This window comes from Pollachius pollachius, assembly GCF_949987615.1.
Source record: "Pollachius pollachius genome assembly, chromosome: 1".
Classification (NCBI taxonomy): Eukaryota; Metazoa; Chordata; class Actinopteri; order Gadiformes; family Gadidae; genus Pollachius; species Pollachius pollachius.
Window position 1 is genome coordinate 49,036,390 of NC_136934.1, and position 23,823 is coordinate 49,060,212.

Below are 23,823 nucleotides of genomic sequence, written 5' to 3' on the forward strand. Positions count from 1 at the left end.
CAAATATTGACACATTTTCTAAGACATTACAAATGTGATTAAGTTTGCTGTTTGCCCGAGGAGATGACAGTTTATATTCAATAAGGTGTGTTTGTGAGCATGTGTGTATGTCTGTATCTCTCCGTTTGTGTTTATGTGTGCCTGTTGGATACAGAAACATGAGCAGGTCAACATGAGTGTACCGTACTTACGTGCATGCGCATGTGTGTGCATGTGTGTGTGTGTGTCTTGGCATGGCGTGTCTGCGCCGGTGTATCCAGGTCTGTGCATGTCTGTGTGTGCAAGTGTGTGCAAGTCTGTGCATGTCCGTGCATGTCCGTGCATGTCTGTGCATGTCTTTGCATGCGTGTCTATGCGAGTGTATCCATGTCGATGTGTGCATGTCTGTGCCTGTGTCCGTCTGTGTGTGGTTTCGGCAGTTAAACCTGTTTGTTCTGTGTGCATAGCAGAATCTGTTTGAGGAAGCTTGGTAGGATACCAAAACGTCATGTATGCGTATGTGTGTGTGCACAAAGTGTGTATTTTTATCCCTTTGTTGTCCCCGTACAGCCCGAGATAGAGACAAACAGCTGGACAGGGAGATGAAATGAAAGAACAATGTTTTATGTGATTCATAGCCTCACTGACAGCTTCTGTTGATGGATAACAACAAATTAAAAACAGCAACGGTTGCAGGCAGGCAGAAGAAGCGACCTGGAAAGGTCTGTATGTTCCCTCAGCCTCCTCTACAAATACTGAAAGATGTAAATTACTAGGTGGTGATAGGACAGTGGGGGGGTGAGCTAGTGGCTTTCAGAGAAAGTGAATGAATTTAATTGAAGTCCAACAAAAGCTGTGTGGCTTGAAATGTGAGAAAGAAATTGAAATATTTAGGCGGAGACAGTGGTTTGAATTATGAATGCTAGCCAAGCTCTGCAGGGCTACTGTGCAAGAGTATCTTTTATAAATCACTAGCATGTCGTAACTGAAACCAGCCCCTTTGCAATTAATTAGTCATCAGTTTCTCCAACTGTGTTGACTTTTGTCAACGTAATAAAAACTTTTAATTGAAGTGAAGTAGGGAAGGCCGTCCGACCAAGAAGTCACTCGAGCGATGGAATATGATCTTTTATCCCAAAAGTCCTCTGATGCGCGACAAAAACCACCCTCAAGTGATGTCTAAGAAGTTAGCGCTGTTAAAGCTTTTTTTTTCTTTTACTTTAAACCATTCAGAACCACATGGTTGCAGCATGCAGGGCATTCCTTCGACGTTCCCGTTCAACACGGATCAGCCAAACGGGAGTTCCCCCCCCCCCCCCCCCCCCCGATATCTTTTGGGACACGATCATCTATTGAAAGTAGATCTTAAAACCTCCCTGTGTGGAACATGCCTACAACAAGGTGCTCTCGCTTTAAATAGAACATCCTCAAAACCAAGCAGTCTTTATTTTGGTGTGCGGTGTGCACGTGACAAAAGGAAAAGGGGGAACGGCACAACGGGGAGATCTGCAAATGATTCAAGATCACAACACGCACAGCTCGCTGTTCTTATGCCCATCTCCAGTGCACAGTCGGGGCTTCCATTAGGAGCGTGGGCCCCAGCCTTCGCATCCTGGGGTAGCTAATAACCCCCGCCCGTATACATTTACGCTCCACATTTAAGGCGTCCTTAATTCGATTAATGGTAATAATTAGACCCCGCGCCGCTATCTCGATTCTGGGCGGAATTGAAACAATTTAGGTCACCGCGCGCCCCGTATTCCCCCAGCAGAGCAAACGGAACATGCAAATGAGATGCAAATGCCGAACAGAGTGGAAAATGTAGTTATGGGCCCCAGTAATAAATACTGAATTTAGCCTCTTGGCATTCCAAAAAGCAGCCAGTCGGGACCTGTATGCAAATGACATGCAAACAGCCCAGACACAGAGGACCTTTCTTCCCTCCGATAGGCTGGAGCGTAGGTGGGTTCCACGGGGAGGGGGGTTTGGGGAGCGGAGGGGAGGGGAGGGGGGGGTTTTGGGGGGCCCGGATAGGCTGCGTACTTTTGATGTTGCGGGTTTGAATCCAACTCAGGGCTTCTTTATTTATTTACGTGCTTTTTCTTTTTTTCTTCGTCTTCTTCCCTCCTCCCGCCGAATTTGATTTATTTATTCATATTTTTGGATGCGTGCCTAATCCCCGCCTTTGATTCACTGCGCGTTCGGCTTCCGACTGCGTGTGGACAGATACCGTGCGGAGGGCGGGGGCGGCGTGCTGGGTGGTGCGAGGCGGGCGGGGGTGGGGGTGGGGGAGGCTCAGAGTGAAGGCAGGAGTGCTAAATAAGATAGCAGGTAGATCGCCGAAGGAAACGAAGGCAGCGGTAATGAGATGGAGGCGAGGCGAGGGAGGGAGGGACGCGAGCGCGAGACAGAAGGCAGAACGGGAACGGAGAGCCGTAGGTGGAGACAAGTTGAATTGTGGGAGAGATGCCGGGAGGGGGGGGGGGGTGGTCGTGGATGAATGGAGGAGTACAGGTGGGAGAGCCGCAGAGAGGAGGGAAAGGTAAAGCCGAAAAAATACTAAATAAAAGTATCATTCATTCTTCGAGTGAGACATTTTTAGAAGCCTTCAACACATTAAATCCAAACCAATCAAGACGTGTGCCCGCACACATGCACGCACACACACACACACACGTGGCCCTTCTATCCTGTACTTTATACACAAGCTTACTGGTCCACCTTGCTAAGTTGGCAATGTCTCCCCAGATTACACACTTCACTTGGAGGAGGACGACACACACACACACACACACACACACACACACACACACACACACACACCTGTGTCTACAGCTGCCATGTCACCACATTAGAAACAATCAGAGTAATGCGGGAAACTGAAAGTGCTCCAGCTCATGTCAGGTTCGCGTGGTTTCAAGTGCAACGCCAACCTGATCTTTTTACCTGCACTGGCAACACACGCAAAGCTCCTCATCGCAATCTCTAGCCTGTGTGACACACACACACACACAAACGTTGAGGTACACACTGACGCATACGCGTGGTCACAGGCCTGCGTGGCGGCGGTATGTGCTTAGCGTTAAGACTCGTGGAGGAATGTGGACGATGACAAGTGATTAAAGCGGCTGCCCTGATCAAAGACTGCTTCAGCTAATGCTATTCATACCCCCCCACACACACACACACACACACACACACACACTCCCAGACCTAAGTACATACATACACCTGTGACACTCCACACAGCTTTGGAGCATGTTTAGGTGCTTACCTCTATGCATTGTATCTATTGTGGTTTTCCGGTGTTTATAAATGTAAACACAACCTTTTTTAATAAAAACCCACATGCCGGATAATCTCTCCTGGTTGGGAATGTGAGAGACTAACGTGATGTTCAGGATGGGGGGGTGAGGGAGCAGGAAACGCTCAGAGCGTTCATGGGTGGGTTTTATGGATGGTGAAAATATTGTCACATTTATGGCGTTTCGTGTTAACTTTAATATCGCACTTCTAATGAGAGGATTTTATGTTTGTAAGTACCGATATCCCTCATTCGTGTCCAAAATATATGCAAGAATACTAGGAGTACTGTCACCCACGACCCTGAAATGAATACAAATGTGTTATTTTGAAAAAATCAGTAGCTTATTGCATTGGAAATGCAGAGTTTTAATTAAAATCATCCAATCATTCAAATTGACTCTTTTTGAAGGGCTTCCTCTCTCCATTGTTGTTTCTTTCCCTTTTCCAAAATTCACTAAGATGTGATGTTTGGCATTGCATCATGAGTGCATGTGCGTGTGTCTGAGTCTTTGTGCGTGTGCGCATGTATGTGTGTGTGTGTGTGTGTGTGTGTGTGCGTGTGTGTGTGTGCGCGTATGTACGTGCGTGCGTGCATGTGCGCGTGCTTAAGTGTGCGTGTAAGTGTGTGCATACACAGGTTTGCATATGTGTTGCTCTGTGTCTATGCATGAGCGCATATCCGCTCGGAGGGGTGAGGGCAGAGCCAAACCCCAGTAAAGGAGCATCCCACCCACATCAATTAATAAATCATTATAAAACTGAGCATTTAAAGTGTTTTTCCCAGTAAATAATTGATATCTTTGTTTACAGGCTGTGCTTTGTTCGCATTGTTTATCAGAGAGAAAAACAGAGAAGGGGAAAAAAGACAGGAGGAAATGAGATGGTTAAGGACACACACACACACACACACACAAACACAAACACACACGTCGAGCAGCTAGTCGTCTGCCAGTATAAACTGGTCCTGGGACGATGATCACAGGGCGTTCCTAGAAATGAACTGATGAGCTCCAGTCCACTCCATCGGTTCATTCTGCCCGGCTATAGGTGGCTATCAGGGAAGGGCGCCATGGAGAACCTACGACACTCGAAAGCATAATATTAAAATTAAAAAAAGCACGGGGGATATACCGAGGAACCAAAAACTGACTAGCATCCCAATGACTCCCTACCACAGTCGTTGTACATTCTGACAGGCCGGTGTCGCTACAGGACACAACATGACCTTTCATGAAATGCCAAGAGCCCTGCTTATTCTTTTAGTTTGTTCACTATAAAACTCGGCCCCGACTCCCCATCTGGTCCTTGCATAAACCCAAACAAAATATGTCTGTGGAGAAGAGCTGAGCGGCCAAGTACTGTGGTACACAAGTACACATGAGTTAGCAACGGTGGTCCATACTTTACAGACCTCTGTCAGCCACAGACCGCTACTGATCAGGTACAGTCCTCTACTGATCATCTACCGACCTCACAGGCCTCAATCACAGAGGACTCACATACACAGGACTCCCACGGACAGGCCTCACGTGCACAGGACTCCCACGGACAGGCCTCAGGTGCACAGGACTTGCACGGACAGGCCTCACGTGCACACGACTCGCACGGACAGGCCTCGCGTGCACAGGACTCGCACGCAAAGGACTCACATACACACGACTGGCATACGCAGGACTCGCGTACACAGGACTCAGCAGGAGCCTTTTGAGGGGGGTTTGGTTGGTGGCATCTTGAAAAACAGTGATCCATCAGAAAATAAACCCAACGGGATGCACGCACGCGCGCATGCACACACATACACACACACACACACAGGAATTGAGTAATCATCAGATCAGATATCAAGCGGCCCGTCTGTTGGGAAGATTAGAAAAAACATCTGCCCACCATGTGGAAAGCTAGAGATTATAAATACACTTCATACACTGTGTGTGTGTGTGTGTGTGTGTGTGTGTGTGTGTGTGTGTGTGTGTGTGTGTGTGTGTGTGTGTGTGTGTGTGTGTGTAGTCTGAGAAGGTTATCGCAATCAAAGGCTGTATTGATGAAATTTAATACTAATATCATAGTATTATAATGTGGATGGCTTATTATATAATGACAAAGGACTTTAAGTAGTGTGCTGCAGACAGACTTCCTCACAGGTCGGGGAAAAAATATTAAGATGATGCAACTTAAAATATAAGGTTAAAATTGGGTAAAACAATTAGCATTAAATGAGTGAATGATAAGCATAAGCTCACACACACCCCCACAGCCAAAACGACACAATTTATGCCCCAAAGAAACAAGGATAAACAATCCCTTGCCTACTGCATAAGAAATGCCAGATTGTCCAGTGAACTGTGAATCAACATAAATAAATGAAACACATCTGCAATAAACTCTTTGGCAGGCCATGCTAAAACGCTGTCAATTTGATTTTGGTCGAGAGACGTCGCTCCGCTATCATTATATTACTCACAGCGGGCTGTCGTTTCAGTGGGGCAATCAGGTGCGCTTTGTTAAATGATGACATGAAATTATGCTCCGTGCCCCGCCACAAATCAGCCCCCGTCTTCCAGTCATTTTGGCGTCTAGCCACGAAAAAGCAGCAAATAGTCAAGTCTGCGATAATGATGGAGAGAGGCCACACACAGGGGGAAAGTGCGCACGTGCAGAATTAACTTGCTACAAAGAGGGACAGAAAGTGTGCACGCACACAGACATGCACAGACACACACCGTCCAAAGTTACCCAATATCGACATAACTTTAAACACAGCGGGCGTGCAGACATGCATGCGTAAACGCATAGCCGTACCGACCTCATGCACACAGCCACACACACACACACACACACACACACACACACACACACACACACACACACACCGATCCATTAGTATTATACACGGGTGCCTTCCCTTAAACTAAGCCTCTTAACAAGTATGGACGGAGAGAGGAGGACCCGGTGGCTAGACCAATCGAGAAGTATTGATTAAGCACTTTCTCTGCATCTCTTCTGCACAACCTTACACACACAGACACACACCCCAATTTGAGATGACCATGACAATTCAAACTAGGGGTTTATCGGTTTCCTTTTTCTTTATGGGAACAATGTTGGATAATCAGGTCCGGAGTCAATTAGCTTTTTGGTTATTTGTCTATAATGTATATTACTATTTATGGTACTAGTATAGCCGGCTACACACAGCACAACACAATGGTTTAGTCATCCGACATTAGGATGACCTTATGGGTATTAGTATCTGTAAAGGAGGGGAGGCAGAGAGCATAAACAATGACGATTCCTCATCACCATGCCATGCTCCGTCAAATCAAGCATGAAGAGCGATGGAGTCTACTGGACCCGGTGGGTCACCCAGTCCGGTCTGTGGCCGACAGGTGAGTGACAGTCTACCGGAGACCAGGTCTGGTGTCATGGTACCCGCCCCGCTTTCTCATTAACCATTGCGAATTTGTTCCGGTTAGGTTTCAGGGTGATCGACCCCGTCTTCACAGCGACGTATTCGAGTGTGTCCCATCCTGAGCGAGGCCTTTTCCAGTACACAAGGTCACACTGGGAGCTCTGGCGCGAGTCGCTAATCCCAATCGCTCATGCACGACATGAAACGCTAGCACGAAGATCGGGAATAGACTTTGGAGTTTACCGTGGCATAAACATGGAAACTAGCTACTAGAGCATACTTGTCTGCAAGAATGAGCTTATGGAAGAGTAGTCATTGTTTATGGCTGTTTAATTATGGAGGAAAAGCCCACTGTCAAAGTGCAAAGGTCAGCTTCAGAAGAAAGTATGGTAGAAACACAACTTCCTCCAATGAATCCTTTGAGATCTCCCACATCCAACGCCATGCTCAGCCGTGGTCATGAGGCGACGATTATAATAATGAGGAAGATGAATGAACACTGGACAGAGGCAATGGAGACGATTAGACAAATGTAATAAACGCACTTACAAGAGAGTCATAGAAAAAAAAAACTTGAAAGTCCTTCAGTTCATTTCCTAGCTTCTCAGCCTTTGTCTATTGGATTTCTGTGGGCACCCCCCCCCCCTCCTCACACACACACACACAGCTTAGAAGATGGTATTAATTATTTACATTCTGGCTCTGCTTTCATCGCCAGCGTCTACACAAGGTTAATTATGTTGTTGTTGTTTTTTTTGGGGGGGTTTAGGTTGTCGAGTCAAGATGAAAAGGTAGGAGGGGAGGGTGGTTGGTCAAGGGAGATGAGAAGAAACCTAAAGTAATCACACAAAAAAGGCTTGTGAGCTTTAGGAAAAACAAGAAACAAACAAATTATTCAGCGATAGATGGCGCATTGGTGGGTTGCCAAAGGACTCCTGCAAGGCCATTATTGGAAGTGTATTGGTACGGAAAGTTCATTAATTTAATTTATCTTGGCGTTTAACAAACATATTGACTTTTTGGGCTAAATTTGAAGAAAACAGCTAGCAATTGTGGTCCATTAAACACCAACAAGCACCAGTGTGTAGGGATTTGGAGACCAACACAAACCAGACCTTGAAACCCATTAATCTTAGTGGCAGAAGGAGCAGTTATTTGGAATATAGCGAACAGGGACGTCAAAACGGCACCACAGGCGTCGGCTCGACGAGTGACAATGTCTGGAAGGAACCAACATTCAGCTTATGTTTCTTAAAACCAACCCCGCTTCCTCGATCTTCAAATCGACTCCAACCCCATGAAGGACCCTGATCACCCGTTCACACGTTCTCATCGGCTGTTCTGGATTATCAAACTGTGACGCCGGCTCTATGGTGTGGTTCAAGCGATGACAAGACAAGACAATTATGCGTGGCCCTTCTCTGACCTGACCCCGTGTGTCAGACCCCACTAAACGCACCACGCCTGGATCACCGCTGATCACACGAGGCCCTGCCGGAGGAGACTTCCAGCTCCCCCGTCTGCTAACCTCAGGGATTCCACTGTGGCCATAGCTGCCAGCACGGCGCAGATGTCTCTCCTTTGATTCAAGGCTCATCACGGCACATGAGAGCGAACCCCCAGTCTCCCCCAAACCCCCCCACCCACAAGGACCCGCCCACCATCGTCTTAACCCTTACTACCCTTCATCCATCCATTACCACCTCCCTCTCTCTCTCTCTCCCCCAAGCCGGCCCCGCCGTCCCTAGACTCCAGCCTTATCCCATTACCCACAGCCCTATCCATGATATTCCCATAACATCCCTTCAGGGTATTCCCAATCCCTATGGATTGCAGGTGGTATTCCATGGGATAACGGAGGCGAGCCGGCTGGCTGGCTTCAGCAGGGAATAGGAGGGGAAAAGCTTCATCCCCTGGGGGGGGGGTTTTCGGGATCGGGGGGCGGGGAGCTCGGCGGGAACAGGGGAAGAGAAATCCTTCTCTTTCCGACTTCCATACAGCCGAGTGGGGGTGCTGGGGGATATATGAAAGAAAACGTGAACACAATTGTACAATCCCCCCATTCATCCTTTCCATACTACCTCCTCGCTCTCCGTTTGAGATAAGAGGGAGACATCTCCTAATCTCTCGGGAGATGATACGGTAAAAATTGCTTGCTTGCTTTTTTTTCCCCGAGAATGGCCTCAGCTCCGCCGTACTTCGGTTCACCTGTACCCCGCCGTACTTCGCTTCAAATTGGCAGATGGAGACATTTACCTCTACTTTTGGCAAAAAATCTAAAAAAAAAAGGTATAAACCGTGTCTCATACCTATGGACCAATACCTACAACGGTTGCTTGGTAGGAATTCTGAAAAATGTCATCTTAAGAAAAAGAAACGTCAATCCCCTGTCAATACGAACAGGGACAGTTTCCTGCCGGTACGGACGCCTATAGATTTCCTACACAAATCTTTCGCTCCAACATCCCCGGTACTCCAGGGAATCCCCAGACGGGAATACAGTGCCCTTGGTGTGGGATCCCAAGACACCGTAATCCCGGGGCCTGGGCTAAATGGTAACTGGGTGCTGCCTACGCAGAGGTCACCTTGTGGGATTATACGCCCACGCTCAGAGTCTCTCCCTCTCCCAATGGTTCTACTCCACTGTCCCGGGCTAAGACGTCTATTTGTTGCCCTTTAAATGATTTGAAAGCCTTAAAGTCTCCCGTACATGTGTGCGTTTTACAGCGCAGCCCCAGCAAAGAGCCTAACCATTATGGCTCTTAAACTTTATTCTACACTTGTACGCGGGTGCATTCTCGTCGGGCCTGCGAAAGCCTAGTCAAGGACTCTCCGCTGTGCATCTAGGTTAGCCCCTACACTCCCTTTATGCCTTGTATGTAATTAGCCCGTTACATTTAGGGCCGGCGTACCTATCGTCTGGGCTCTTATCGTACCTTTAGGATCCGACTTAATCCAACAGGGCCCAAGGGGGCCCAATGTTGTTATTACATGAATACGTCATAGCAAGCAATACATGAATAGTTAACAACGAAAGTGACGTATGCATCGTTTTTAATGCCTGACAAGTAAGCCCATAAGTGATGCAAGAGGTCTACAGAGAACTTCCAAGCTAGACAAAGTTCAGCCTCTTCATGAAGAGCCATAGGAAGATATATATAGAAGTGCGAGCGAGGGTTGGGTCTGTACTAAAGCACCTCCTAAAGGACATTGATCGTAGTTGGGACAAACCGGCTCATCAAACCATCGCATCCCCTGGTGGGGACTACACACTGTTTTGAGCCATGGAGGCCAAAAATATCCACGTTGTTGTTTAAAAATGAGGAAATTCTATGGTTTAATCATTGTTTTTCAAAATGTGCATGGGGATTCAATTAGTCTAGTCACTAGTGATTAGGCAAAAATAGGATTTCTTTCATCAACTATATTGTTGTCGATTTAGCCCGCAAACCATCCACAACGCTCATCCACCACCGTTTTATATCCGCCTCTATCAACCAAACCAGCCTCTCTCTGGAAGCCCTAGTATTTAGAAAAATTCTGCTTCTGCCATCTCTCTCTGTTGACAGGATCTACCGCTCCTCCCTACTCTGTCTCTCACTCCCTACGCCTCCCCCTCTCGCTCCATCTCCATCCATCTATCTCTCTCCATCTCTCCCCGGCTCTGGATGGAAAGCATCCCTCTGTGCTTCTCTCTCGCCCTACACTGCCTTTGGCTCGTTTTCTGTTTCATCTGTCACCCCCCTCCTCCACCCCCATCTCTTCTGACACTGTCCCATCATCTCCCCCTTGTTCTTTCTTCATCTCTCTCCTCAGTATCCATGTCCCTATGGTAGGGAATCCATTCTACTCCAGAGCCTCCCCCCTCTTTCCCCGCAGAAAGTACAAAGTGTTAAGGGTCTCACGCACATTCACATACACATGTGTGTGATCTCAGCGCGTCGTCGGCAGCCTGATGACTTCTAAATGACTAAACTGCTTCTTACGCATACGGGCTATGAGTTACAAGTTCCTGGCATATCTACGAATGCACAAAATGTATGTGAGCCAGGGAGTCGTAATGTGTGCGTAAGGGAGGAGTGGGAGGGAGAGAGAGAGAGAGAGAGAGAGAGAGAGAGAGAGAGAACAAGAACCAGAACGAGAGAGAGAGAACGAGAGCGAGTGAACGAGCGAAACTTTTCAATTGGCTATAGCATCGCGGCGTGTAATGTTGCGTAGCACGCGCTCAGCCAATCCCACCAGCCGCCGCACAGCCCCCCGTTTTATGAATGAGGAGACATATACGAGAGGTACGCACTCACTCACACACAGAGCGGGACCACTCTGTGGCGGTGATGTAATGCACATTAACACAGGGCTGCAGCGGTGCGATATGCAACAGCGGCACGCTTACAGGCTCCAATAAATGGCCAATGAGGAGCAGTTTGTCCCTATAGCGCCCCATCGCCACTGCAATAAGGCAGAGCCTAAGAACCGCGGTGCTTTAAAAATACTCCCCAGTGCAAGAGTTGTGGTCATTAAAGGAGCATTAGTTTCATGACCTCATATCCAACAGCATGCTGCGATTCTCTTATAGGCTGTTTTTTTTACCATATGGATATCTTCTTGTTGTTCTTTGCACATGTTTACACTGAGGGATTTTAAAGGAAGCTTCCGGCTGAAAAACGTAATAATCAAGAGTGTTTTTTATGCCCATAACAAACACAAGACACCCATAAATAAAGTCCACGTTAAGTCATTATTTAACAATACACAAATGCATTTTTCCTGTGTTTCTTTCTTAGAAACCCATTATTTCCTATCCAAAACAACACCTGCTGATTCATTGTGTTTTACATCACTCTGAAAACAGCGTACGCCCTCTTTATTGAAAAAAACAAAAGACATCCTGTAACCGCCAGTATCCCTAGCAGGAACTGAGAGCACCTCATTTGGCTGATAATATGTACAGTATGTAAAATCATAACTGACGTTGAGGGCGTGCGTGTGTGAGCCCGGCAGGTTGTGAGAGGATTTGGAGGGGAGTTAGGGCAGCCTTAAAACCAATAATATCTTGCTGGTGTCACTTTTCATGAAAGGGGTGTGTGTGTGTGTGTGTGTGTGTGTGTGTGTGTGTGTGTGTGTGTGTGTGTGTGTGTGTGTGTGTGTGTGTGTGTGTGCGTGTGTGTGTGTGTGTGGCAACACGTGCATGTGCTGCTCGTATCTGTGTCTCTTTGTTTGGGTATGCGAGCAAGATTGTAGATGAGTGCCTTCCTAACACGTCCCTGTTTGGCACACATTCAGTTCATTTGGTTGAGCTGCCATGGGTAAACAGTGCCATCTATGGCCAGGAAGAGGAACAGCAGGCGGCAGGTAGAAACACCGAACAGGCAATGAGTGTTAACAAAGAGGACATAAACACACTAGCTGATACAAGCCAAACACGAGAAAAAAAAAAGGAGATGAAATGGAATGCCTTGAAGTGGTGATCAACCGAAATAATGGGAAGACTAATCCAATTCAAAAGTCAATCCATCTCTTCCTAGTCTTAAAGTTATGTTGGTTAGTGACGGTATGGGGGAAAAAAACAATCATTCAAGAAGCAGAAGGCACTTGTCTTGTTCAACAGGAATGTTCCAGAAAAGACTGCAGTGTAGACAGAGGGATTCGCAATGTAACTGAGCAAAACGCTACACAGCTCACACACCGCTCATGCTCGATGCCTTTAATAACAAGGTAATGATATGTAATAATAGATCGTAATAATACAACCAAACTATTATTATTATCAAGCTGTAATGGGTCGGTATTTGTGATTCTTCGCCCCGCGTTAACTTGCCTGGCTTCAGAGCAGCGGATGGAATATTACGTGTCATGCAATCGACCAGAGCTACCATTCAGCATGGCAGAGCTGTTACGTTCAGAGCCTTCAGTAGTATGGAACGGCCCGCCCATAAGCATTCATGATTTGTAAGACTGCCTCGGTCTGTGGAGCAACACTGCCGCCTACATGCCAGTGTCGGTACTGCTACTACGACTCACGCAGGGTGATGTCATAGTTTAAGAAAGAAAGTGTCTGAAGGTGTGTGTGTGTGTGTGTGTGTGTGGTGCACGTGCGTGCATGTGTAGGGGGGGTGGGAGGGTGGGGGGGGGGGGGGGGGATACGGGGTGGTGCGAATGGCAGACGAGTTGAAAAAAAGAGGGAATGAGGTAAGGCAGAGATAGGGGTAGTGAGAGAGTGAGACGGGGAGAGAGAGAGAGAGATAGAGAGAGAGAGAGAGAGAGGGAGTGGGAGCAAAAAAAAAAGGTGATGTCATTTCACTGGAGCATATGGGCTGGCAACAAGCGCCTTCTTTGTCTCAACACTTTCATTACACTATGCTGACAATGATGCAATTAAGATGAACAGCAGGCCATAGGAAGTGGTGGCCGGGAGCCAAACAAATCATTTGTCCCTCGCACGCCTTCCATTCTCTCCAGCCACAAAGCTGGACCCTAGCGTCGGGGGCTACGGATAATGTCTGCCCGTCACAGGGTCTCCATGATAACCACACACGTCTTTCTGAACGTCCACCCCATGCTACGGTGTGGCAGTGCCGAATACAGCCCGTCTTCACATCGAGAATGCCCTCTCAACTCGCGGAGCTAGTTAGTAGACATGAGCATCCTCCAATGCTACCTCACTTCTCCCCATCTGGGTTCATTGAGTGCATCTCCCGCCCCGAATGAGCCGTTCGATGGAAACTGCGGCAGTGTGCTCGGTGTCCACCGCGATGCAAGGCACAGCGGTGGAGTAAATCGAAGCGTGTTTTATTGGAATGCACCAGACATCAACTGTGTACAGCTAGGAGTGGGTGGAGAACCAGGCAGTTGTTTAGAAAATACAAAAGGGGCGATTTCATTAGCAGTGGGCTCATCTCTGTTTGGCTCTCATAATCAGCCGTAGGTGAGGACATACAAGCAGTCCGGCGGTATTTCATTGCAGCCCAAACATAGTGCTCAGAGGGGCTCGACCGAATCAATTGAACCGCTTCAGTAACCTAGCAACACAAACAATGTTTGCTCCCTGCGGCGAGTCGGGACAGCCCCAGTGTATAACCATTGGCTGCTGGGTGCTTCGAGGTCAGCTCTGAGATGGGTCAAAGTGGAATTTTGTGTTTCAGCGGCAAAAATCTGGAGGACGCCGTTGTTTTGGCCACCTCAGCGCTCGTCTCCATTGAAAGCAATGGCACGCTCGGTCGCGACACCGCTACCGCCATTGTGACTTGAATGCCACTTAACACTTCCCTTGGCTTGTCAGAGTGTCTCAGCCGAAATCCACCGTGCTCCCCATTCTTGCATTCCACATCACTGTTCCATCGCAATGCTCTTTGCCCCGAGAGAGGCAAGAGAAACGGCATTTTGTGAATTCTATAGTTCTGGATATTTAAAAGCTGTGTTCAGAGTTAACGATTATCTTTCAACCGTTGAACAGTTTCTGAACAACTGAATTCAAGGGAAACCGAAACCTAAAACAAGTTATTTTAGAGGAAAAGGGGATGTTGTGGGTTACAGAGCAGGGCCATAGATTGATCCTGGCCCAAACCTCGACTTTAACGCACCAAGTTTTAAAGAAGTAGGAGAAAAAGTAACGCACCCCCACATTGGAGCGAGTATGAGTGGTTTGTGCAGGAGATAGTGAAAGCCTGAACAGAAACATGGCCCCACTGCTTTAAAAAAGTCTGCCAGGAGTGGGACAGAAGGACTTTTTTTTATTATTTCAATTTTGTTTTTTTTCTCTTAAAACATGGGACAGAATTCCGCTGGCTGTTGGTTCGGCGGAACCCATTTCAATATTTTAGGGATGGAACAGAGCAGCTTATGTTGACACCTGTTCAATGGACACTGACACGCACAAATCATTATCTTGGCTCTTTTGATTGTCTTTTTGATTTGTCTTTGTTCAAGTCTGTTAAAAAAATGGAAGAATCAATTATTGACGCAATTGGAGGGATTTCTTAACAATATCCATCCATTTTACATTATTTGCTCATAAATTATGAATGGAATATAGCCATTCTGTCTATGTCCATCCACAAAGTTGATTTAAGGAAAATATCAATTTTTCTTTCCTCCATTTCAAATTGAGAACATTTCGGCTTCGCATATTTAAGCATGCCCCAACTTGATTGGCTATCTTACTGGCGAATCAACGATAATTGGTTTACAACCCAGAATTGACATCACACCTGGGGCCAAATCCGGTGCCAAACGGGGGCGGCCATATTTACAAATTACACAGACATCATATTGTCACGTTCATGTTCATTAACGTAAAACCACACACTCTGGGCTAGTGCACATAGTGCCAAATCATTGCCAACAAAATGTCAGACTGATTCGAATAGCTTCTTTCTGAAGACAGGCATTTGACATCCCCATGAAAGCCAATTTATTTTTTTCCTGATTTGTTAAACCTCTTAAATAGAAGGTGAAACAGTCCATGAACTGATAACTCTTGACTTGTGATCCAGAGAGCTCTAGCCACTTACACGCACATCTTCCAGCCCTGTGCGAGTGCATGTGCGTGTGTGTCTGCGCGCGCGTGTGTGTGTGTGTGTGTGTGTGTCCGTCCGTGCATGCATGTGCGTGTTAAAAGATAAGGGGAGACCCAAGACAAAAGAGTAAGACCAAAAAAAAAAAGACAAAATGGAAAGATTAAGAGAGTAATACCAAGCTGGACCCAAAGAGGCTAAGGGTTAGGGTCTGATAACATCGGCTTCAGGTTGAGGTTGAGTGAAAACAAAGAAAGGGTCTGTGTGCGCGTTAGAACAGTTCACCCTCGGCCCTCGCCCCCTCCCCAAACGCCAGAGGTGTCCCGTGGATGAAGGATGGCTCTTTGGGACAGGGCTCGGCAAAGTGTCGCTTTCTCCGTCCTGGTGTTGAGCAATGGAATTCGTAAACGTGTGTGTGAGTCTGTGTGGGTCTGTGTGTGTTTGTCTGTCTGTATCGGAAGGAATGGGGGGGGTGGGGGGGGCTTGTCTGCGAATTTGCATGTTTGAAGCATGTGATTAATGTCCTTGTACTACCGTAGAGACCCCTTAGTGTGAGCAACGCCGGAGGGGTTAATATCGTTCTAGCGTGCACGGCTGCACGTGCACGTACGTACGCACTCTTCAAAAAGAAAAGGAGAAAAAACGGGCAAACACAAGATATCCAAGGAGCATATAAAAATGTATTCAAACTCGGCAGACAAATGGAAGTCATTTGCAAGATGCATGCTGACACAAAGTAAAAAACACATCTGGGCACACACCTATGCAAACACACGCGGACATTGAGACAAAGAACATATTTGACTGCTATGAATCAGAAGAGGAAAAGGGGGTTTGGCAGCCGTTTGGGAACACATGTATGCCCTTTCTTGAGAAAATACCTTTGGGCTGTGAAACCTTAGTTCACACATTATGTCTGGACAGCATGCAAATGATATGCAAACCCACAGGAGAAGATAAGCCAGAATTCCCTTCAGCAATGTGGGAAGAGGCCCGGCATCGGTACCCACAATGCACCTTTCTCTTTGGTTCCTAGCGCCGACCACCAGCGTGTTGCACAGTCGTCACAGACATGCCGCCTTCAAGTATTACCGTTGTAATTAAACATTGAGCTTGTAAACACGCATAACACAGTCCAATAACTGGGAATTAGGCCTTGTGTATGATTACGAGTAATCACATATTATTGACGGTAATCATACAGAATGCACACCGATATTTATGTAGTCATTTAGTCTTTGTATACATAGCCTGAATATAAACAAGCCACAAATGAAGCGGATATCGTATCTGTGATGATTCGATTGCACTGAGAAAATTTGTGCATCAATATAAAATGTATTATACATAACGAAAATAGTATTTTATTAATCCCAGATGGGAAAAGCACAGGCAAATGAAACCTCATGAGCAGACAGCAGGTTACGCCAACATCAGTGAGTTTATGTGGCAAGACTGCCCTCTAGTGTCCATGCGGTTGATAACAAGTGGTGCCTCGAAAGAACGTTCACTGCATGACTGAGCAATGGCACTCTGCGCGTCTGTGCTCATTAATCAGCTGACAAAAGAGCCGTTATTTCAATCCCTCATCCATTCAGTGTTTGTCCAGCCACCGAAAGCTTCATAAACTGAAATACATCAATTTATCTTTGTAGGTATGGCCCTCCATCCATCCATCCATCCATTCATCTACCCGTCGGTAACCCCCGGCAACCCACATCCTGTAGTCCCTAGACATGTATAATTTATCTGAAATTAGGAATCCATCTATCCACCCAGCCATCTGTGCCTCTAAATTAATCTTACCTCATCTGTCCCGCTGTTCCAAGCTCTCTCCCAAAGTTATCAAATATTTCTTCGACATATTAGCAGATTTCAGGTCCCCCCGAGTTGACACATTACCGAATCCGACTGCTTTGCTTTAATACGGCATCAATAAATTGCAGTTATTCGAAATTCAATCAAAACAGGGCTAACTATCCACAATGGACACATACCTAGAGATACTGTCACACAGGTGTACTGAATAGGAGTACCGATATCATTTGTCAAAATAAAGGTCCCTGTAACAATTGTGCCTAATAGCATTGAGTATGTGCACACCTTCCAATAATGTAACCCATAGCAACATAGCCCTGTCTTCTTTTCATATCAACGCAGAAGTCACATAAGTACAGAGTTCGCGGACCAAAAAATGAAATCGCCATACAATTACATTTCAAAAAGATTTGTGGCATTGGCGGCCTTAGAAAGGAGGGGGGGGGGGGGGGGTTGACAGGTGCCTTTCGGGCTTTAGAAATGTTGCTTATATTACAATGGATGTCAATATGGCACCCATTGCACTCCTAACCACCCCTGGAAGGAGGGATCCCCCACTCAGCGTTCCTTGAAAGATCTTTTCCTTGCTAATTCAGGGAGTTTTTCCTGGCCTATGGGGGGCTAGGGTTAGGGCGGTGTCATACATTTATGGCCCGTTAATTCCTTTCAGACTGTAACTGTGATTAATATCCACATTAGAATTGAATTTAACTGGGCTATATGTCGTTTCTTGTGGATGGAAGGGGATGATGGTGCAATGTTTTGTTAAGAAATATGGCCTTTAAACATCTTGTCAGCAAATAGCCTAGTGTAAAACTTAACATATATGGCTTTTACATTAGAATGCATCATGGCCTTTTTTGACAGCGATTGTTAAATTAAGGGCACGTACATTAAATTTACTAAAATGAATGGTTGTACTGCAAAATGCTAAATTAAATGTAATATGACAACCTAGGCCAATACAAACTTTTTTTTGCCACTTGTCGCATGAGAAAATGTGGAAGCTGTGGTATTTGGAAGTAAATCACTGCCATAGGGTTTTGAATGGTAAAAGGGATTGAACTCATAACATTGAACTATTATATTTTGAAAACGTCATTCACCTCAATTGTGATCCGTCCCCCATTTCAAGTTGTATCATTTCAAAAACACAATTTCACATCTTTCAATGTTCCCTTATTCAGATACAAAAATGTTGTAAAGATTGCAGATATACGATATTCATCATGCAGCATTTATCAGAACCGCTCTTCCAAAAAACGTCATCCTAAAAACTGCACTTCCTTGGGTCCTCAGGAATACAGGCACCAAGTGTGAAATTGATCGGAAGAACGGTTGAAACACACACACCACGCACACACACAAACACACAAACAAAAACACCCTTCCATTTTAGTTGGACAAGGTCAGTGCCCGTTCAAAACATGGCTTTCGGAACGGGACGATTCTTTGGCCTCCCATATTGCTTCTTCTTCTGATTTTTCGAGAGCCGCTCATCGAAACAACATCACCTTGACACTGCACTTCCCTTGGCCTGTTCAGAACAGGCTGATTGTGGCAGCTTTCTCGAGAACCATTCATCCAAACACCTTCACACTCAACACTGCACTTCCTTGGGACCTCAGCAATACGGATGAACTGTTTGTAGAGAAAATCGAAGGACAGACTTACATACATACATACATACATACATACATACATACATACAAACAAACACACAATACACTCCTAATAATAGTTATAAACATGTGCATTGCATTTCCATTTGATGACCCAAATGCCTCCACTACTGTATGGAAAATAAAAAGCCACACCTGAACTCGGTGGAAGAAGGTAGCGGAAGAGGAACAGCTCTGAGGGTCTCTTAGGGGTTCATTATTGGCCACAGACGGCAGGTAGCCTCAGTCAAAAAGTTACATCTGAATTTCCATTGATGAAAAACACGCTTCAGTATACGGGGCCAGACACACTATTTGTAAGGCGTGTCGAGTTACATGTCACCGTTCTCAAAATTAGAGAACGGTGACATTATCGTGTCGACTGGCCCATGAGTGACTGACAGGGCTTTGCCTTGGGAGGCCAAGCCCTCGTCTAGGGGATCCACAGCATACACAACCCAGCCAGCTGCATCGGCTTGCAGTGGTTTGTTCCCAGCTCAGCACCAGGTCTTACCGGTCATCTTGTAGCCGCTGGCAGCCAACTGCCCCGCCATGTACTCCCCGTCTGAGTTGTTGTGGCTGCAGCCCCATGTCCGCATCCAGATCTTCTGGGTCCCGGGGATGAGGCTGCCACACACAACACAATATCACTAGGGTTATTATAGTCTGGAGAGAAGAACATTTTTGTTAATCATCTGGTTCAACCAAATAATAGAATTGTGTCTTTTATATAATGTATAAGAAGCGTGAAGCTCCAGTGTTGATCAAATTGGAGAAAACTATCTTTGTTGAGTAGATGGGTTTTATTAATCAATGATTAATTATTTTGTAGAAAAGCGATGACAGTAATAAATTGCATAATTGTTATGTTCCAAATATTTCAGATTTTGAGATAAAAACAAGCATTCAGCACTTCCTTCCTACACAAAGTGAAGGATTCAAATAGCAATTCCTTCTGAAACAGCTTTCGGCCAAAGTAGCCAAAAATAGATTAGTGTAATTATTAAGGTTTAGTATGTTCCACTCCATAAAGTTCATAAATGTATGTTTCGCATAATATGTGTTTGTTTGCTTCCATGCCCTATTATGATTATTTAATGGATTACATTAAATCATCATTAACGTCAACATGTACAAGCCAGACAAACAGGTTAAATGTGTGCAATGCCATCTATATTTCTCTTCTCTCACTGTATCTGTGGTTGATCTTTATATAATGTGTGCCGTAGACAACTGTTAATAAACAAACACAAATGATGATCAGAATAAATACCAGAGCATCTTCCTTACACTAAAATGTATCAATCCTCACAGCTTTCTGATTGGTTTAAAGGTGGGTTTTTATGAACCTTACACCAATGACTGTTTTTGTGTACGGCCCGAAAAAGTAAAGAAGTTAATTATTCCAAAACATTGAATTATGCCAGCCTCATCATTTAAGATTCCTATCTCTCTCTACCTTAAAGGTGCCATGACATGCTCTCAGGTGCGAGTGTGATTACAGTCCGTTTTGAAAATCTGCCCCTTAGGACTTCAAAAGTGGGTGTGTCCACCTAGATGTGTGACGCATAGATGAGCAACGTTTGCTACAGTCCACTGGGTAGGCTGGTAGACTGATCTATCCAGCAGACATCTAAGTGGACCACTTGTGATGTCTTAAGGGGCAGACTTTCGAAACGGCTTGTAGGGCTCATCACACTCACACCTGGTGACCTTTAAAATCAGTTTAGGTATTAAATCGACATCAAAACAATCAGACTGCGAAACAAGTCGGACCTGTCTGCATGGAGTTCCTCGGGGACGAGCTGGTCTTTCCTTTTCCTGGCTCTTGGGATTATACTCTTCCGGGCGTTCTGTCTATCCTGAGGCGTAGGGTCGTCAGCAGACACCATGTCCTCAATGTCGTCAATCATTGAATCACAGGCGGACGGCATTGTGGTCTGAAAGAACACACACATACTGAGGTCAGCAGCAAGCAGCCGCATCAACATCCACAGCCATTTTGGTCAAGTTATCATTGGAATGCTGTTTGAAAAACCCCAGATCAACTACCCTGTGAGCGTTATATAGGGCTTTTTTGAATGTCTGAATACTAATAAGGAGAAACTGTAGTGAAAGGAAAGGGTTTGTGAGAAATACAAGACGTGTGCATTAAATAAACATGAATTATTAAATATTACAATCTATTAGATATTTACATGGGCAACGGTAAGTTGTCCTTCATGCATTCATATTAAGGGACCACGCTATCAACTGTGTGTGTCATCAAAACATGCGGTCTGTTTATCTACTCAGCTACAGTAGAGATGTTCCGTGCAGGCTATAAGATTCCCCCAATAGCGATCAATGCCATCCATTTGAGTTGCATTTCAAATACATTAAATTACATTTGAATGTGCTTGAGAGTTGAGCTTCATTGCAATACATCACATAGAGATACAGCACATCCTAAGCACTGACAACATGATGCACACTAGGTGGAACAGACCAGTGAGTTGCCTATTCTATAAAGATCGGCTGATTCGATGTTCAACAATTACATAGCTAACGCCTCCCTTCGCTTCCATTGGATTTTCTGCAACAATATTACGGAGGCTCTGCTAACAAATGACTTGGAAGAAGCACAACTTCCATAAGCTAAGTGGCTACTTTCTTGATAGCTAACCTCAAGTTGACCCACGTGTGTACCTTTTGGACAAGTAAGCAGTCCGAAATAGACCGTGTGCGGACCTCACCTATTTCGTAATGTGGATGTTAGTTACGTCGAGGAAAACTTTCGATGCTATTTTCTTTAGAAATGCTAAATAATATGTATTTTAACAATCAAAACAGAGTTGACAAGAGTCTCATGCCGCCATGCTTGTTTGGATACGATGTACGGAACGAACAGAGGGACAAACTGAGCGCGCCCGTGTTAGCGCTCTCACATATAGGTTTTAGGTAAGGTCATGCAGGAGTACGTTTTTTTGGTACTGTGAGAAACTATGTGGAATTAATAATGAATAAGCATTCATAAAATGTATTGCATAAACACTTTGATTAGAGCTCTATGATTTCCCTCTACCTAAATCTAAACCTAACCTCCGCCCTCGCTTCCCACCACCCTAACCTCCCCCTACCTCATCCTTATCCTCCCTTCTTACATAACCTCCCCCTTCCCTCTCCCCTACCCTCCTCTCTCCCTCTACCCTATCCCCCCTCTAATAATAATTATAATATTTATTTAGACAGCGCGTTTCTAAACAGAGTTACAAAGTGCTTTACAGAAAAAAGAAAGACGGCAAAACAACAATGAAAATAAATGTCTAAGAACAATTGTACTCCACCCTTAGCCCCCCTCTCTACCCTAACCTCCCCTCTCTACCATAACCTCCCCTCTCTACCCCCCTCTACCCTAAGCCCCCGCTCTACTCACCTCTCTTTCCCTCCAACCTTGAATTTAATCTGATTTAATCAATTGAACATTTCCAATCACGCAATCACGCGTGCATGTCAGACACAACCACATAGCTCAATGAATATAATAAAACATAGAGAACAGGATATATGTAATGCACACCATAAGCTCTCCGATCCAAACATCTCTACAACTGAGTACACCTGGAAATCTTTACTCAGTTTCATGGTTTAGAACGAAGCAAGTGAATTGTTGATTATTCAAACTAACTTGACATGTCCTCTCCTTCATTTAGACATTCATGTGGCCGTATACATGTACTGAGCAGCACTGTTTAGCTTTTAAGGGGTGATATCATGCCACCAGGTGTGAGTGTTGATGTTAGATGTTGCTGATCTATCCATCTTATGGTGCCTTCAAAACAGTCTGCGTTTCCGGGAATTTCGGAGGTTGGAACCTTAAGATCGGAGGAAATCGCCTTGAACATTCTGTTAAGTCTGAGATTTCCCTCGGAACTTTGTGCGGAAGTAGAGCAACCCGAGCCTCCGAGTTGACGTCACAACAATGGCTGCCCAATTTCACTGATAGACTAAAGTAAACTTGCAGCAAGCACTAAAAGGCGAACTTAACACCCATTCTAACATTTGCATTACGATACATTATAGCTTACAATTATAAAGATCAACTGATAAATTATCCCTTATGTTCAACCATCGCAAGCAGTTCTAATAACTGATTCAGCAAAGAAGCGCAAAGAGGTCCCTGGGGGCATCCATACTTGTTATGAAGTCTAGTCTCACGAAAAATCTGTTTTTCTGGTTTTATGTCAAAGCCTAAACTTTTCCTGAACACTTCTTTCGGAAGGGAAGGTTTACGTAAAGACACACAAGAGCTTCTGAACCTCCGAGCTGCTTTGAAGGCGGCATTACATCTAGGTGGACATTCCCACGCGTGATGTCACTAACCTACAGGTAAAGGCGCGATCACTCTCCTGCTGATAACGAGACGGCCCGCCAGTGATGAAGCTCACACGCGTGTTCCCGACAGCGACCGTTCATGTACACTTAGGAAACAGCCGGTTGGGAATCTAAAAGTTCTTCAAAGCAGGGTTTTTTTATCCGATAAAACAGTCAAATCTAAACAGAACTTAGTAGGATCCGTTTCAAGTGTGCATGCCTTTATTTCCTTGATGCCTATCACCTACTGTCCTTTTCCTTTTATTTATGAGAAGCACAGTATTGCCACTGTATGGAAGACAACACTTCCCTGGAGCCGTCTCGTTATCACCAGGAGAGTGAACGCCTTTATCCAAATTTGTCCCGAATTGCCGAACGGAAGTAGAATCATAACAGCGTCATGAAGTGTCGTTCACGCAAACTTTCCGACGTCGCAAAAATGTTTTCCCCATAATTTCCAGTGATGTGAACGCACCATAAAGGCAGATTCTCAAACAGCTTGTAATGGGCAATAGCACTCACACCTGTTGGAATAATACCCCTTAACATAACCCCATAATGGTATTAGCCGTCAACCCCTTCAGAATGTGAAGAAAATGGGAGTAGAAGCATGTATAGGTTGTGGACAATAAAAATGACCTTCAGAGCTAGATTGCTTTTAATCAAGTTTTCAATTACAAATGCGCAAAGTAGAAAAAAATATTTTTTTCCAAATACATTTCAAAGGTCTCATTTAACAGCATGTTAAAGAAAATAAAACTTTTAATTGAATAACACACCTAGA

At 45.3% G+C, this 23,823-nt stretch overlaps 1 protein-coding gene across 1 annotated transcript in view; it reads right to left on the reverse strand.

The window, feature by feature from the left end:
• cdkal1 (CDK5 regulatory subunit associated protein 1-like 1) overlaps positions 1–21,557 on the reverse strand; it is a 224,137-nt gene extending 202,580 nt beyond the window's left edge. The window contains exons 1-3 of the mRNA XM_079730965.1: positions 21,422–21,557; positions 20,463–20,626; positions 19,201–19,313 (exon numbers count right to left, since the gene is read on the reverse strand). Coding sequence (XP_079587091.1) covers positions 19,201–19,313; positions 20,463–20,620 — 271 coding nt within the window. The 5' untranslated portion in view covers positions 20,621–20,626; positions 21,422–21,557. The remainder of the gene's footprint in view (positions 1–19,200; positions 19,314–20,462; positions 20,627–21,421) is intronic.
• Between the last annotated feature and the right edge of the window lie 2,266 nt (positions 21,558–23,823).